Here is a 16398-nt window from a genome sequence, read left to right on the forward strand (position 1 = left end):
ACTAGACAAATATTATAGTTTCTAATCATCATTCAAGGCAATAAATTAACAGGATCAGAAAATGTTACCTTGTGTGGTTCGACAACGAGTGTTGAGATGAAAGAATTGCTGATCTATTACAAGCAGCTTGCTTTAAAAAATATTAACCATAACATTAACAACAACATCTTTCGCGTAATAAGCTCAATTCTTAACTATTGAATGGCAGCAATGGCTCCTTCAAAAAATAGATATGTGAGTCCCATTATGGTTGCATCTCTTGGAAAGGGGGTTGCAATTAATATCCAAGTGCATTTTTGTAACATATCACCCTGGGGACATGGATTTTTACAATACTCAGTACTCACTATCAAGGAAAAAAATTCCACACTTTGTAAATCCGGAAACTTATTTTCACCCGAAAAACTCACTTCGTGCAGTTATTTAACCTAGTTGTTCCACGGGTTTGTCACTGTTAACATACGTTGCAGCTTTGTTGAACCCCTCAAGTAAAAGAATCCGTACTGCTTCTACACCGCGTTCAAAAGTAAAATCCAACTGAAAATAATTTCATTCAAGCAATTAGAATATCACAGCTCACTTAGTAAAATTATTCTATTCATGACCATATATTAAAATCTCCCACATACCTCTTCTCGTTCTTGCTTATTAAAGGGCCGAAGAACAAAATTGACAGGATCCATCTTTCCAGGAGGCCGCCCAATCCCTGAAAATTTTCACCAACTGTGATAACTGATAACTGAAATGAATATTATCTTTATCATCATCAAAACTTTTATCCCAAACAATCTTGAGTTGCTTACATGAATTCATACACGAAATTAGTGAGAGTCCATCAAATACGCTCTTTTGCCAATCATATAACAAAAATGAATATATGGGGCTAATTTTAGTGATGTAACCAACATACCAATTCTTAACCGAGAAAAATCACGGCTCCCTTTGAAGTGATCTATGATGCTTCTCATTCTATAAAAGAAAAGAAGTAAACAACCTCATAAGAAATACCAATGACACTTCTCATGCAGCAGGAAAAAAGCAACAATGCAAGCTACAATCTCCATAGCCAAAGTGAAGAAAGCAATCTCTGTTGATGAAAGTAATACTTTAAAAAAAATGCCTGTAAAACTGATAGCAGCACGTAAACACTACGACCAGGATGAGCTTGTGAAGTTTTGAAACATCACAATGTACGATTATATGTACCTAAATTTCTTAATTAAAACACACACAGTTCATTGTTATCAATCTACCAATTCAGAATTCAGTTTATAAACAAATTACTTTAGAGATACATAAGCTCAAAATTTAGCAGAAAGCTATCATTCATACACTAAAAAACATTATTAAAAAAAAAAACCCACATTGACACCCCAATTTTGGCTTCCTTGGACTCTTTACTTTGACCATACATCTAAGAATTCCGTACTGACAATGGTATGGCTACACTCCAAAATTCCAAATCACTCAAAATATGGAAAATTTTGCAAAAAATTAGAAAACTTGATACTTGGACGCATATCTGAATTCAAACCCATGTAACATAGCCCCAAAACCCTTGATGGGAATCAAAATCCCATGAGTCTCACCACCATGATAGTATTTTTTTGACTTCAGATACTGAAATCGATCCAAAAAAGTTGAAAATTTGCAGCCAGTTGAAATCCTGACAGCTAGACTCAAACCTTTTGTTTGAGTAGTGACACGTAGACTAATACCTTCCCAAGTCCTAGTAACATATCCCCCAAGGAATTTATGCAAGAGATGAAAATCTCATGAATCTCAATACATTGCTAGTATCTTCCACTAACAGTAGAATGGCAGACAGTATTTACCCGCTTATTGTCCAAGAAACACAAAGACAGCACTAAAACTGCAAATGATGGGCAGAGTGTATACAAAGAAACTCAGATTTAAAAAAGATCCAAGAGTTAGAGATCTTCCATAAAAAAATGTACTAAAAGTTGATTCAGGAAATCAATTTCATTTATATTTTTCAAAAGATGCTGACAGAAACATAAAGCAAATGCAGCAAGATCATCTAAAACAAGCACATGTATGGTTATCAATTAAATACCCATTTTGTCCTCCATGTCCACCTTTTGGCAACAGCCGCAATTTGGCAAAAGGCAAATCTAAGTCATCAAAAATCTGTGGAAAATAAAAATGAGCACGGTGATGGTAGAAATAGGCAGTATTAACTCAATGGGGAAAAAGATGTATTACCACTAGTACTTGCTTTAATGGAATCTTGTAATATGAAACAATGGCCCCTACCTTCAGAACACCAAAATTGAAACACTCGCTATCAGAACTGAGAAAACACAAACAAAAAGGCAGCATTGCCCTCTAATATAGATTGAGGATTTGAGGTCCTTCTGAATGAGCATACTTACAGACTCACCACTTGAATTCATAAAAGTCTGTGGTTTGGCAAGCATTACTGGAACATTTTCAATAAAACCTGAAACATAGAATCTATTAATGAATATTATAAAACAAGAAAATTTCAAAAATATAAAAGAATTAGAGACTCGAGATGCTTGATGGATCCATGAAGGACACAGAAAAAAGATGAAGTAGAGACTCGAGATACTAAGTTGATAAACAAGACGAAATTTCTCCCAAAGTCACTACAATGTTCACAGTTTCCACATCTAGTGTTGCCAAGCATGCCTCACACCGATTTCGATGGTTACAGAGGGAAAAAAACAGCACTAGTCGAAATAAATAGACAAATTTGTGGTTTAAAACTTTGATGGAGCATATCATGATTTTATTGCCAATGCATACTCCCACATTCATTAACAAACACAAACTCAAAATGTCTAACAACTCAAATAAGCAGTATAAAAATCGAACCTTACCTTTACCAACTAGGGCTTTAAAGGAAACACTGCTCACAGATATCCCATTGGCTTCCGCTATTGCGTCTAGCATCTCAAAACCAACCTAGAAGAAACGAACCACAACAAAACACATCAATTGTTAAAGATAGAGAACTACATACATAAACACATACGAGAAGGCTCCCAGCAAACCAATATTTGGCCTGTTTAGGGGTTTAGGGAGGTGTACTAACGTTGTGGCGGGTTCCTTGATATTTCCTGCCGGGGTTCCCAAGGCCGACAATAAGCCACTGTTGCTGCTGCTTAGGCTTAGGAACCGCCTGAGACTCCATCTCCGTGGTAGCGTCAGAAGAATAAGTGGAAATAGCGGCGGATGGAGGAAGAAAATTAGAGATTCCAGACATGCTTATCCTTCGCTTCCTCTTCCAGCATGAATAATAAGAACTCCAAAATACGAAGCCGAAGCGAGAGTAGCGATGGGGGTTGCGGTGATAAGGGAGGCGAAGTGAGGCGGCGGCGGTGGTTGAAACAATGGCAGCTACATTCATAATTCGGGATTTTTTTGGTCGTAAGGATTTTCAGAGATTGGATTGGTTTTGGAGAAAAGTAAAAGAGGAGGCTGGGCTTGGTCGTGGTGTTGACTTGTTGCCCAGTTGTCAAAGGCGAGTTCGTTTTCTACTCTTTTTTTTTCTTTCTATTTTTTTGGCTGGTTTTCTATAAATACGGGCATGTCCTTTTTATGGTTGATCCACAATCAGATTCATATGCCTTTGCAAGAGTGTAGACGATTGGTTAGAGTCGGATTTTTTTACATGAATAAACAATCGGGGTTTTTACTTTTTTTACATAAATTTAACCAAATAATCACGATTATTTCTATTATTTTGATTGGTCCTATATAACTTTTTTTTTTAAATAATCGATCAATCAAACGATTTAACGATCAAATCGTTTCTACAGTTTTCTTTAAAACCCTCCACTTCTCCCCACTTCTGAATTTGGTAATTACTTCTTCAAACATTATTGAGAGTAAAATACAATTTGTAAATAAAATTTCCTAACATACATGCACCAAATGTAATTACCTAATTAAGTCCAAATGGTAATGCAAAGTGCCACCAATGGTGGGCTGGAGCAAAACATTTTCCAAAAGCAAGCTTCTAAAAAAGTACATTGTTTATATGCTTCTCAAATAAGATTGTATTTGAATTTGACGTTAGACATATATGTAAATAAAAAATCTGTAGGTATGTCTTTTTCTTTCTTTTTAATTTTGTTTACATTAGACATCACATATTTTAGAATCAATTATTTTTAAATTAACACATTTCAATCATATAATATTCAATAGAATAAAAAAAATAATAGCAACTTTATCAATATTTTTGGTTCGAAAATACTTGATAATCAAAATATTTAATATTATCCCATGCATCGCAATAGTTCCAAAATAATTATAAAAAAAGAAACGAATTTCAGAATGATAGAGCTCTCCAAAACACCATTTAAATGCACACAACCTCAAAACAAACAAGATTTTCAAGGTCACGTAAATTCAAGAATGAATTAATGATATTTTCATCACACCTTCCATCATCACCTTACAAGCACGCAGCAGCACAGAAGAGGGGGATCAACGTTGTTCTCTATGTACAAGGTATAACATTTCTATGCACAGTTTTAACCCTATTTTCCTGCTGTCTTGTGTGCAAAACTCAAGTGAGTACTTAAAAAGACCATTAAAGTGCACGAGGGAGATTCACGTTGTCTCCAACAAGGGATTCATCCAGCCCATTGCTGTACAGTTAGAAAAAATGTCACGGATCAATGGAGAATTAGTAAACGGATAATAGACAAAAAGTGTAGGGAAAATGATTACCTAAGATGACTCAGAGCTGACATTCTGTAGAGACAGGTGAACACCAGGAGATGTAAACCAATGGTGTAGAAAAATGCAAAAGTTCGAGCATACCTACAGCATAATTGTGGATGAAGCTAATTTATTATGAAGATAGCAATGCGGAAAAGATTCGAGGGAAATAATAGGTTAATTTCTGTGAAAATAAGGGGCAGGTGAAGGCATAAAGTGCACACGGGTCGGTTAATGCAAAAAAATTGTTTAAACAACCAATTGGAAAGGATAGAAAAATCAGTAGAGTGGTTGATCCAAATGACGCATAAGATGGAGGCTGCTATAACAGAAGAAATCGTAAAAACATTTAAAACAAAGTTCTACTGTGGTAACCATGCAAGGAAGAGCCTGCAATTGCGCACAAAACCCTAGATGTAAATGTACAAGTAATTAAACAGCATTATGGATTCCAACGACGTGGACTGGTGATGCAACTAGACTAGACGAACACAATAGTGATATATACAGATTGCTAAAGTTAAGATGATGCTGGTGTTTGAGTGATGCCTAATGACAAATTAAAATTGAAATATACTGAGATTTGGAAGAAAGTAGATAGAACACTACTTGTTGCCAAGGAGGAAACGCCCACTGTTGAGTGTTATTTTATCCCTGAAGCCCAATTCCTTGTACCGAAGATCCCTTTCCTGGTAAGAAAAAGGAAAGTTTGCTTAGTAAATGACATATAAACCCTCATCAAAGCAAAATAGGACGTCAGCAAGAGGTAAATGGCTTTCATTATCAAAATAAGTCCATTAGGTTCGCATCCCCTTGAGTAGGCACCATGTTTCTCCTACTAAAATGGAGCAAAAAGTCCAACACAGAAAGGAAAGGCAATAAAAGATGAACTTCCATTGTGGAAGAAGAATAACACCATATCAAGAGAGAAGACAGCCCAAATGTCACAAAACAAGACAAAGGTAAATCATAACAAAACTTAAATTTCACCAAAGGAGCTCAAGTATGACCTTCTTCGAGAATGCTGCAAATGGATTTATGTCATCTTCATATATCTTCTTATACTTAGATTCAACATCTGAGGAAAAACCACTCTCCAAATCTTCTGAATGCTGAAAATAATCAAGCCACATAAAATCAGGACTTGAAAACCAGAACAAGATAGAAGTCGATCAACAAAAATTAGGTACCTTTTTTGATCCTCGAGAAACTACTTTCTCAAGATTATAATCCTGGACATATCGAATCTTTCCATACAGTTTAACATTATCAGCTTTTGTCTTTTCCAGTTCCACTGTTAGAGCCCCAATCTTTTCCTTCAGCTGCCTTATTTCCTGCAACATTTGAAAATTTCACAAACTCCCACTAAATCTGCAATAATTAATCTAATAATCTGAACAGAATCAGACCATCGGCTGCAGGTTTTTTTGAGGGGAAAAAAAAAGAACACCAAAATATGAGAATGGTCAAAGTTGAATGACACCTCTTCTGTCTCTCGCAAACGTGTCCTAAATCGATCTCTCTGATTGCATATCACCTTCAGCATTGAGCTCTGATCTTGATCTGCTGAAACCTGTTTCTGATCTGCATTCTGGACCAGAACCAGAAGGGGTTAATTACAATGAAAAACTTCAACCACCAAAATGACAGCGCAAAACACAACTGGAAATCCAACAGTCCTGCCTACTGTTAAGGTATGGGTAATGGGATGCACTGTTAAGGGAAGGGATGCTCTTCCTTGTAGAATAGTTGGGCATTTAACACAAAAGTAACTTGAAACCATTGACGATCACCAAGCCACACCAATCATGAAAACTGATTATACTCAATTCAGGGTGGTTTTGCCACCAGTTCTCTTTTGTTTGGTAATTACACAAACTGATCAGGTTGGATGTCTCTCCTTAGTCATTGTAGTACAGCAAAGGACAGATTTAGATAGAAGCTCTTTATTCAGGAACTATGAAACTGGTTCTATATGTTTGTATTGACAATAGATACTTTCCCGAGAACCGTTACGTTGTGAAATTAGGTTGTGAAATTGTTTTCAGATAATTACTGTTCAATTCAGAGAATACTGATAAGTAAAACAGTAATTATCTGAAATAATTTTACAATTGAACTTTTTGAGGCAACGGACCTATGGGAAAGTATCTATAATTGTCATGGAATTCATTACTTGAATCACAAAAGGAATACAAAAACCATTGATTGCACGATAACTTTAATAGAAAGAGATGCACTCCCATGAAGAGGTACCTCATATAGCTCGGTCCCCCCAGCCTCTGAAAGATCCCAATCATCAAATCGACCGCCTTTTCGCTCTTTGGAATTATAACCCTGCACCAAAAGGAGAAAGATTGATTCAGACTTTTACTGGGATAGAAGAAAGGGGGAAGAGAAAGCGAAGACACTTGAAAACAATCTCCCTACATCCTACAAGTTCTGTCTCGCATTAGGCATGTTAACACGAATACTAGCAAGTATGTATGTGCATGAAGGTGCAAATATACACATGGATGGAGAGTAGGAGATGCATACATGAACATAAATAAAAGCTTAAAAACTGAATAAGCAGTCTTATTACTATCCATAGCAGGAAAGATACTAAGAACAAAGTATCGCAACTTGCAAATAATGGTGGCACAAGACAATCATTTCAAAATATTCGAAGTCATTGATCCGAACCTTCAATATATCATCTTCCAGCTTTTGTACCAGTTTTTGTTGTTCATTAACCTTTGATGTGAGCTCTGATATCTTGGCTTCAGCTTCTCCCAGTGAAGACGTTTTCTCAGAGAGTTTAACCTGGAAATGTTAGAAAACAGTTTCGACTTACTTCTGATACATGATAGATATAAATCAAATAAAGCAATAATCTTAACCAACCTAAGGGCTAAGATATTACCAAAACTTAAAGATAATAGTATAAACAATTTAGGCACGCTAATATATTTAATAAATCCAGTAATATCCAAGGATAGCCAAACATGTGGCCCAGTTGTAGAGTTGCAGGAGTGTAACCTAGAGGCCACATGTTTAATTCCTGCGTACATCGTACTTGTCCCCGACCCTACCAACTATGGGAGCGAGAATTATTTACATTTTTATCCTTAATATCCATAGAGGCTAGGAAATTGACCAACTATAGTTGACAAAACTATTGAACTGCACATGCACACAAATCTATATAAGTTCTTCCCAAAAAATAACCTAGACGTCCACAAATGCCTCAACTTAGTTCATGGACAAAAGAAAATTAGCAAAATCTAAGTTAAAAGGCCAATAAAATTTCCAGAGACTTTATACCTTCAATTGAGTCAGTTCGTGCTCCATTTTTCGATTTTTATCAAGAAGAAGAGACTCCATTTTGCTCATTTCTTCCCCGCTAGTAGCTACTTCCCAATCTTCAGCCTCGATAGAATTATAACCCACTGCCTATACCATAAAACAATGGCATGTTCACTAAGACGTTTAGTTACAAAGGTTCTTCAAATCAAAGCCCAAAACGCGGAAACGCAGATGAAAATTTAAATGCACATAAGATGATAGCACGAGAACACAACCAATGAAAATAAAGCAATAGGCGTTGAGGAATTATAAAGATTAAAAAAAGACAAAAGTTATCAATATGAATTTACTGGAATTCGCTGTTAAAGATTACATATTCAGTTCAACCAGAAAACATTTCTAAGAAGTAAACAAGTCACCATGAGCAGCAAAACATCAACTATATGAGAAGCTAAATAGGTGGCTGAGATTGAAAGAAGGGCCACATCAAAATTATCAACTCATTCACAAAATTTCTAACAAATTCAGACCCAGCATACTGCAGTCAGGGGATTCTTAAGTAATGAAAACACAAATATTGAAATGCAATTCGACCAAAATCCAGTGTTATTGAAAATTTCACTAAACATTAGATTAGGCAAACAGAAAAACCAACTTTTCAGGAAACTTGATTGAACTTTGTAAGTTCACCGGCTTCATGTCACTAAAACAAAAACTAATCATGCTAAATTTCGAACCGTACTTCAGAAAAACCAGAGAAAGATGGTATTACCTGCAAAATTTTCACCTTTTTACGCAAATCATCAACTAATTTTGTGGTTGGCCTAGCTTGTATTTCTTTCTTCATCTCGTCAAGAGCAACATCCTTTGCAGGCAGATTTTGAAAACAAATAAATTGTCAAAAATAAATAGATGAATGCAAGCCCCCGTGCACAACAGACACATAGAGTAACAAGAGAGAAATCAACTCCAACTCTACACAAACAGCAGGTTCATGGAGAACGTCCCGTCCAATTAACAGGCAAAGAGAATATAATCAACTTAAACTGCAAAGCATCCAAACCTAACCTAATAAGCTGATTGCATAAGACGAGGACACATAATCAGAAGGCAGTAACCCATAAGGACTCTAATCACTCCACTTCGTACTTAAAAGAATCTACAGTCAAAACCTCTTGTCCCCAACTTGTTAGAGCCTAAATAAACATTAAAGTTTTTTAGGAAAAAAAAAAAGAAAAAAGAAAGGAAGAAAATCAAAGAGGAATGTGTTGATGCATCTACACAGATGCATATCAATATACCTTTTCCTTCAGCAATGAATTCAACTTTTTCATCTCGTTAATATGCTGTTCCCGTTCATTTGATAGAGTTGTTTCAATATTGTGGAGTTCCATGTTCAGCTCAGAGATTATTTTCTCTTTGGCACTCAAAGAATTCTCAAGGATACTACTAGAATCTACATTATCACTGCAATCACAAGCAACAAAACCATGAGATCAAAGCCTTTACCCTGAGAATGTATAACGAAAGATCAGAAAAGTCAAAATACGATGACAATATGATAGAGTTGCTGATAGGAATGGACCAACAAAAAATAACAATAAAAAGAAAGAAGATCCTCCACAAAAGTTAGTACCAACTCACCACAAAGGCCTACATATTTTTTTGGTAATACATTTCCCATGCAATTTCAAAACCTCTTTTGAAATATGACAAACATGCGGAGAGCAAAGGAATTAAAGCACCAAACCTTTTCTTGTTTGCAGTATCTTCATTTGCCGTTTGTAATTGGGAGCGCAAAAGTCCCTATGAAGAAAACCAATGAAATCATTCAGCTAGGAAAAGACACTGACGTGTAGAAATATAGCACCGAAAAATGGTTTTCTAGACATAGTATCAGAGGGATGGCCTACTTTATAAATAAGTTACATCACATAGTCCGGCTTTAACAAATAAATAACCTAACAACTCTTTCCCCTAGGTTTTTGATGTAGCAATAAAAGCACTTTACAATAATGAACGTCCGAAGGAAAGAGTCTCTTCACGCGTAGGATTTCTAGGCAACAATGGGTAGAACACAACTCACTTAAATTTGAAACACACCTTTTCTCTCTCAAGAGTAAGAAGCCTTGTCTGAGCCCTTTCCACTTCATCCATCAACAGATTGACTTCTGATTGCTTTGCAGCCCTATCTTCATCTGATATCATGAGAACACAGATAAGAAACTAAAAAAGGAAAGGAAAAAAAAAAACGAGAGTGGGGTGAGGGAAGTCAAACACGATTATGATTATTGCAAGATAAAGAGTGGAATCCAATTCTTCCATTATCATTATCGCCCAACTGGGATAACTTGGCATATAATGTGAATGGGAACAAAATATGAGTACAATTTAGGGTGGAGAGCAAAAGCTTTTGTTTGCAATCATATGGAGAAAAGTTTTGATGAGGAGGAGGAGGAGAATATATAAAACACTAAGATTTAGCAAATTACCTGATTGAGCACGAAGTTCAAACAACTTGCTTTGTGCAAGTTCATGCAACTTCTGCATATTGGAAACACTATCTTTTGCATGTCGTAATTGATCTTGCAATGATTGCTCCCTAGAAATTTGTAAGACAAATCATAAAGAAAGGTCGCAAGATGGTAAAATGAACACGTTTAAAAAGACAGTAGACAGCAAGATACACAAGATATACGCATTCAAGAAAGTAGGATTTCAAATAATTGTTGCACTGTCATTTACATGTCAGAGAATTGCCTTACAACCTCATGAAGAGCAGTAAAACTACCTTTCTTTCAAAGCTTCTAGTGTTTTCTGGTTCTCTTCAGCCAAACTATGTTGCTTCATCTCCACTATTTCTTTCACTTTTTCCTCCATCTGCACAAGTATTAGAAAATAGACATCGTAATGCCTATTTACAAAGATGATTGATGTCTCAATTCTCATAGGTGACATATTAAAGCAAAAATCTGAGGAATGTAAGCATCATCTTATCCCTTAAAAGAAGATTCTAGAAGATACCTAGGTTGCAATCATGTGAAGATTTAACTGAAAAAAATACATAGGTTTCTGCTTGCTGGTGTATTATTATCAAAACGAACTTTAAATATGTCTGGCCTTAACTGTGCTAAGGTTGTTACATTGTGACCAGGGCATATGATAACAATATCACATATGCTTGACCTGCACAAACTTCCTAGTGGCAAGAGGCTTGTGCACAGGGGCATCTTTAATGAACGCTTGAAATCTACACTTCCTCATGATCTTTTTTCTCTCCCCAAAAGAGGTCAATTTTAGAAATTAGGTAGTACCAATACAATAGTCCAGAATTTTATTACTTTCTGATTCCATATTCTTTATCTTCTGATTCCATTCATATTATTTTTCAAGGGAGAGACTGGATATAGGTTCAACCTTATAAGCCTCAAGCTACAAACCTCGAGACACATTAATGATGAGTGTAAAAGGCAGGAACTTTGCATCGAATAAAAAAAAAAGAAAAATACTCTTCCAAGAGCATAAGAGAGTGTTTCACAATAGTAGTTGGAGATGTTAAAATTTTTGCAAGCTTCAACTATGCAATAAGAATTCTAGAACTTAGAACTAGGTCCAACAACGAAATCATCACACATCATCCGGAAAACTGAATGATCAAACAGGAAAAGAGAAATTTTAATCATCTCTGATAAACACCAGCACGCTGCCTAAGGAGGGCAGAGGTTTGAATACCCACCCCCGACAAACAATAAAAGACAAAATCACTGATAAACGCCACCCAGCCTCCCTCCCCCAAAAGGAGGGGAAAAAAAAGAAATCTTTAAAAAATGTAAAAAATAAGAGTAAAATAGGAAAAATACCATAGAAATTTGTCACCAAAAATAACAGTAAAACAACTTCAACTTCAATTAAGTGATTACATAGATCATTAGATATTTTCTTAGTGATGGAACGATCAGTAATATATTGGGTACAAAAAAAAAAGAGTTAAGTTTCGGTCAGCCAATTCTCACGTAAAATCAGACAATTCGCACCCTGAATCTTTAGATTCGCAAGGAAAAGAAGACTCTTCAAACCATTAACTTATTAGCATTACTTCATAATTAGCTTAGTCTGAAAGCTAGATCCTAAAAAGACTGCCTTCCCCGTGATGCTAATGTAGTCATTTAGAAAAAACTTAACTGGACAAAGATTGCTTTAGAAGAATAGACTCTCATATCGGTCCTGATCTCCTAGAAAAAGAAGATAAGTTCAACAAGCCATTACAAATATCCAAGGCTACTTAGGATAAGTGTAAGAAGAGCCTGAACAATCTCTAGTCTCTCCCAAGAGGACCGATATGTTCTTCATAGCAGAGTGAGAAGATGGTCGGATAGAGATTGTTTTAAAGAAGTTGTTTGGAAAGGGAAAAACGATTAAGCCTTCTAAAAGGTTCGTCAATAAAGCATTCGTACAGAGTTATGCAGAACTTAGCGAGCTAGAAGGTGAGCCTAGGCCAAAGGAGTCTTTTCCTAAAAAGCCGTTTCCAGCAAGTCTGTTCCTATCGATCTCGCATATGGAGACAAGCTATCCTAAGGTCATGGCTTTGACATCGATATATCCCTGTTCTATTGATGGGTGTACTAAACAGCAGATTCTTACTCTTATGACCGCTGCTAATCATTCTTATCTCTATCATGAATGAACCCCCACTCATACTTTTGAATCGCTTACCAGCGGGTTTTTCGGTATGTTAGGAGCATGGTTGGAACAAATTCCAGATGGCTGCGAAAGATTGGAAGATTCGGGCTATTGAGGGCTCAGGTTAATTCTCTAACCCTGATAACTAAACTGCTAGCTGGAATTCAGCTAAGCATTATTGCAGTCATTCTTATGGTTCAGATGCAACAGAAAAGCAAACTCCACAGAAACCATGCAACAATCATCCTCTCAGAAATAGAGTGTCTAACAATATATTAAGTATTTGACCATTAACCAGTTTCCTAACCTGCTGCTCTAACTGGCGGTTGCGTTCCTCAAGTCTCCTTATTGTTGCTTGCTGATTCTTTAAATGAGTTGCTTCTGTCCTGAATTCATCCAGCTCAAGTTTCATCTTCCTGTTCTCGGATTCTAGTTCAGACAGTTTTAGATCTTGCTCCTGCACGAGACAAGCGTGAATATCATCCACACACAACATGCATGCACACAGTGCACGAGCACACTTTTCCCTTGTAAAAGTGCATAGAGAACAATGGTTACATTATGTTTGAACTTCTCTGCTGCTAAAACTGTTTAAAAGGTAATCAACATTCAAACCTTCAAATGAAAATGGCATTGGAAGTTTCAGAACAATAATATTTCTAGTCCTGTAAACATAGTTAAATGACCTACAGATTTCACAAGAAAATGTATGCTTTGAGGTCTCGTATGATGACAAAGTAATTTATGATCGTTGACAAGATAGCATACATCATGTGACAAAAATTCAGAAATAGAGTAGAAAATTTATTAGATCAATGGTCAAGTGACGTCGTTTACCTTCTCATCACTCTGTTTTCTTCCTTGATCAGCTAAATAAAATAAATGAACTAGAAAAGCAACAACACGGTGCTAACACGAGTACAGATAATCATTTACAAGTCTAAATATCTATAAAGTTGATAAAATCTCCGCATTCCCGAAATTGTACTTAGTAAACCAAAATAAATATAGTGCTAAGCCATCTAAGACCAAAGCAAGATACAATCAAAGGCTGGCTATCCTATTCCTTTCCTTCCACAGTCCACACTAGCAAATTATCAGTACAAGGGGTCAGCTCTATAACTTTAATTTGGAGTGTCTAGCAGCCATACCCTTGCTGATGTTCAAGTTACAGATACACATATGGCATGGTTACGCTCGGGCAAAGAATCCAAGAAAAACAAGACCACTTTTGAAGCATCATACCTACAAGGTAGCTATTGTACACTATGATGTGTGCATTACAGAAGGATTTAATGTAAAAATGCGAATTAGATCCATACTAAGTTACTAACAAAATCAAAATGTCATAGAACTTACTCTACTGAACAAACATGCTGGCACTTACAGCAATTGAGGCAAGAGCTGGATAAGGATCTGGAGCCTCATAAAGTTTCTGATAGATATTGAGGAAAGCATTTTCCCCGAATTTCGCTCTCTTGGTAAGATTATCAACTTCTTCTTGGTAACCCTTGAGCAAAGAATTAAACAAGTTTAACTTTTCCTCAGGTGAAGCTTTCTTGAAATCTGCTCATTCAACACATTGTAATTAAATACATAAGATCTTATCTATCCAATAGAAATCCTTGAGTATAGAATACAAAATAAAATAGAAGCTGAAAAACCCTAATCGATTATTCGAACTCTTGCACAAAAAAGCTGGGCCCATATAGAAAACCATACAGAAACATAGAAACATCTAAAAGCTTCATTATTGTTAAATTATCTTATTATCATAACGGTTGAAATATGGACATATGATTGGTATTGATATTACCTCTAGTGCTCTCTGCAAGTTTCCGCCGGTTTTTCTGGCTATTTTCCTGGTTTTCAGCTATCCTAAGTCCTTGCTCATCCAGCACACTCTTTTCTTTCTCCAAATCAAAGTCTGTAAATGGCAAACAGGAGAGTTAATAAACAATTTTCAGCGAAAAAAAAATCATGTCCGTAAAATGATGCACATGGGCAATTTTGTCAACCCAAATGCATACAATGAATACATATCATTTCCACCAGAGGGGGCGGGCCAAGTCAAACTAAACATCTGCCTCTGAGAAGGATGAGACAAGCACTGCACAAGGCTATTGCCTCGCTTTCAAGGATTTTAATCCAGTTTGAATGATTTTTTATCTTAGTTCTCTGGCGTGGTGTTTTGTAACATTCATCACTTTGACACACTAAACAATCAAGAGTAGAGCTGACTAATAGCAATTACATATCTGTTTCCCAATGTTTCATTAGCAAATATTTCTAAAGTAGATGCATTGTAAAAGCAATATTGCAATTATAAGAAATCATAACTGGTTTCATCATCATCCGAGCCTTTATCCCAAAAGTTTGGGGTTGGCTACATGAGCCCATGAGAAAATCAATGGGAATCCACTATGTGTATTCGTTTCCGCCATTCATTTCTATTTAGGATCATACTTTCATAAATTCTTATTGAATCCATATCCTTTCTTACTACTTCAAGCCATGTCTTGTTAGGTTTTCTTGTTCACTTCCTACTCTCTTCTATACAAATTCTCTTGATTCCCCTTACTGCCACACCTCTATCTCTACGTTAAATATGCTCATACCATCTTAAAAGATGTTCTCACAACTGATCTTCAATTAGTAACTGGTTTCAACACAGAAAAGGCATCACTTAATACACCCCCGCAACTCTATCATTGGGGTACATTTTCAACAAAATTAAACAAAAAAGGTTGCAAATAAATATTCACACTGTACTTGGTTGACTGATCATTTCCCTTGAAGAAATCGCCCTAATTGTGATCAACAATTGCAGACTTTTCACCCACTTCAAAACATGAAGCTCCATTTGAAGGGCCAGAATAGACAAATCCCTAGGGCTCTAATTTGCCCATCCGGAATAATCAAAGCATATTCAATGAATAAACTCTCACTGCTTTCATGATAGTATCCTTAATTTTACAATGTTCGAAGCTTGGGAGTAATTGCTCTTCAAATTATACTGAAAATGCAAATTGCTTACAAGCCTAAGATCGTAAATAAAAAAAAAGGAACAAATTTAATCCAATTAATTCGCGAATGACATTGAGTAACTAAGCAAACAATTCAACATGAATAAAACAAACAGGTCAATAGAATAAAAACAAAATTATGAGTTGATGAAATCGAGTGGTACCTTTCCAGAAATAAGAAATGACGGAGATAGGAGAAGAGGAGGGGTTTGATTTATCCCTCTCTGATCCACCTTGCGGGGCATCCATATTCGATCACGAAACCGGATCTCTCTCTCTCTATGCGTTTCGATTCTCTCTTGTTTGCAAATAGATTTCAGACTTTCAGTGAAATTCAGCGCGCGAACAGTGTGATCGCTTCTTGGTAAGTTGGATCTCTGAGAGGTTTGGCACTGTTTGGTCTTCTAGCCAGGTTCTTGTTTTACAGTACATGGGCTTAGCTGAGTCATTGGGCCACTGTTTTGGGCCAGCCCAATGTTGAAAATTCGCCGCTGAAGCCAACTCCAAGCAAGTCCAGGTTTTTGTGGGTGAAATGTGGGCATTTAGGTCTCGGCCAGGGGCCGTTATAAGTATAAAATATTTAACCCCGAACCGTTATAACTTATACGGAGTCTTATCCGCTCATCCAAACGGAGCCTAAGTGTCTCTCTTATACGTGGAGGACATCATTGGGATTGGCGGGTCT

At 36.3% G+C, this 16398-nt stretch overlaps 2 protein-coding genes across 5 annotated transcripts in view; both read right to left on the minus strand.

The window, feature by feature from the left end:
- Positions 1-54: 54 nt before the first annotated feature.
- LOC119980418 (peptidyl-tRNA hydrolase, mitochondrial-like) lies at positions 55-3498 on the minus strand. 2 transcript variants are annotated; one of them, XM_038823107.1, is made up of 9 exons: positions 3083-3498; positions 2868-2952; positions 2397-2464; positions 2227-2277; positions 2078-2151; positions 911-969; positions 630-706; positions 411-537; positions 55-311 (listed from the first exon to the last, which is right to left on the minus strand). In XM_038823107.1, exons 1-8 carry the CDS (start codon positions 3395-3397, stop codon positions 424-426), a joined length of 843 nt encoding a protein of 280 aa, XP_038679035.1. In that variant the 5' UTR covers positions 3398-3498; the 3' UTR covers positions 55-311; positions 411-423. The 2 variants fall into 2 exon arrangements, with proteins under 2 accessions (XP_038679035.1, XP_038679034.1); XM_038823106.1 differs by having other exon boundaries at positions 55-537; positions 3083-3497.
- An 824-nt stretch (positions 3499-4322) lies between these two features.
- LOC119980546 (protein CASP-like) overlaps positions 4323-16398 on the minus strand; it is a 29347-nt gene continuing 17271 nt past the window's right edge. Inside the window, exons 1-19 of one of the 3 annotated variants that reach the window (XM_038823281.1) lie at positions 15878-16098; positions 14504-14614; positions 14075-14253; positions 12995-13144; positions 10799-10887; positions 10500-10609; positions 10111-10205; positions 9758-9813; positions 9309-9474; positions 8780-8872; positions 8026-8154; positions 7405-7524; positions 6976-7056; positions 6203-6310; positions 5910-6053; positions 5730-5831; positions 5329-5408; positions 4729-4821; positions 4323-4646 (exon numbers count right to left, since the gene is read on the minus strand). In XM_038823281.1, the coding sequence (XP_038679209.1) occupies positions 4589-4646; positions 4729-4821; positions 5329-5408; positions 5730-5831; positions 5910-6053; positions 6203-6310; positions 6976-7056; positions 7405-7524; positions 8026-8154; positions 8780-8872; positions 9309-9474; positions 9758-9813; positions 10111-10205; positions 10500-10609; positions 10799-10887; positions 12995-13144; positions 14075-14253; positions 14504-14614; positions 15878-15962 (2049 nt within the window). In that variant the 5' untranslated portion in view covers positions 15963-16098 and the 3' untranslated portion in view covers positions 4323-4588. Of the gene's footprint in view, positions 4647-4728; positions 4822-5328; positions 5409-5729; positions 5834-5909; positions 6054-6202; positions 6311-6975; positions 7057-7404; positions 7525-8025; positions 8155-8779; positions 8873-9308; positions 9475-9757; positions 9814-10110; positions 10206-10499; positions 10610-10798; positions 10888-12994; positions 13145-14074; positions 14254-14503; positions 14615-15877; positions 16099-16398 lie in introns of those variants that run through there. The other 2 variants (XM_038823279.1, XR_005463894.1) reach the window with 2 other exon arrangements.

This window comes from Tripterygium wilfordii, chromosome 16 (genome assembly GCF_013401445.1).
Source record: "Tripterygium wilfordii isolate XIE 37 chromosome 16, ASM1340144v1, whole genome shotgun sequence".
NCBI classification, from domain to species: domain Eukaryota; kingdom Viridiplantae; phylum Streptophyta; class Magnoliopsida; order Celastrales; family Celastraceae; genus Tripterygium; species Tripterygium wilfordii.

What these genes read in the sequence shown, in the direction of transcription:
- LOC119980418 (XM_038823107.1), bottom strand. Translation starts at nt 3,397, where the DNA reads ATGAATGTAGCTGCCATTGTTTCAACCACCGCCGCCGCCTCACTTCGC. An exon ending in GGACATGGAGGACAAAATGG is followed by an intron (nt 970 to 2,077) that starts GTATTTAATTGA and finishes TTTCTTTTATAG; the next exon opens with AATGAGAAGCATCATAGATC. An exon ending in ATAAGCAAGAACGAGAAGAG is followed by an intron (nt 538 to 629) that starts GTATGTGGGAGA and finishes AATTATTTTCAG; the next exon opens with TTGGATTTTACTTTTGAACG.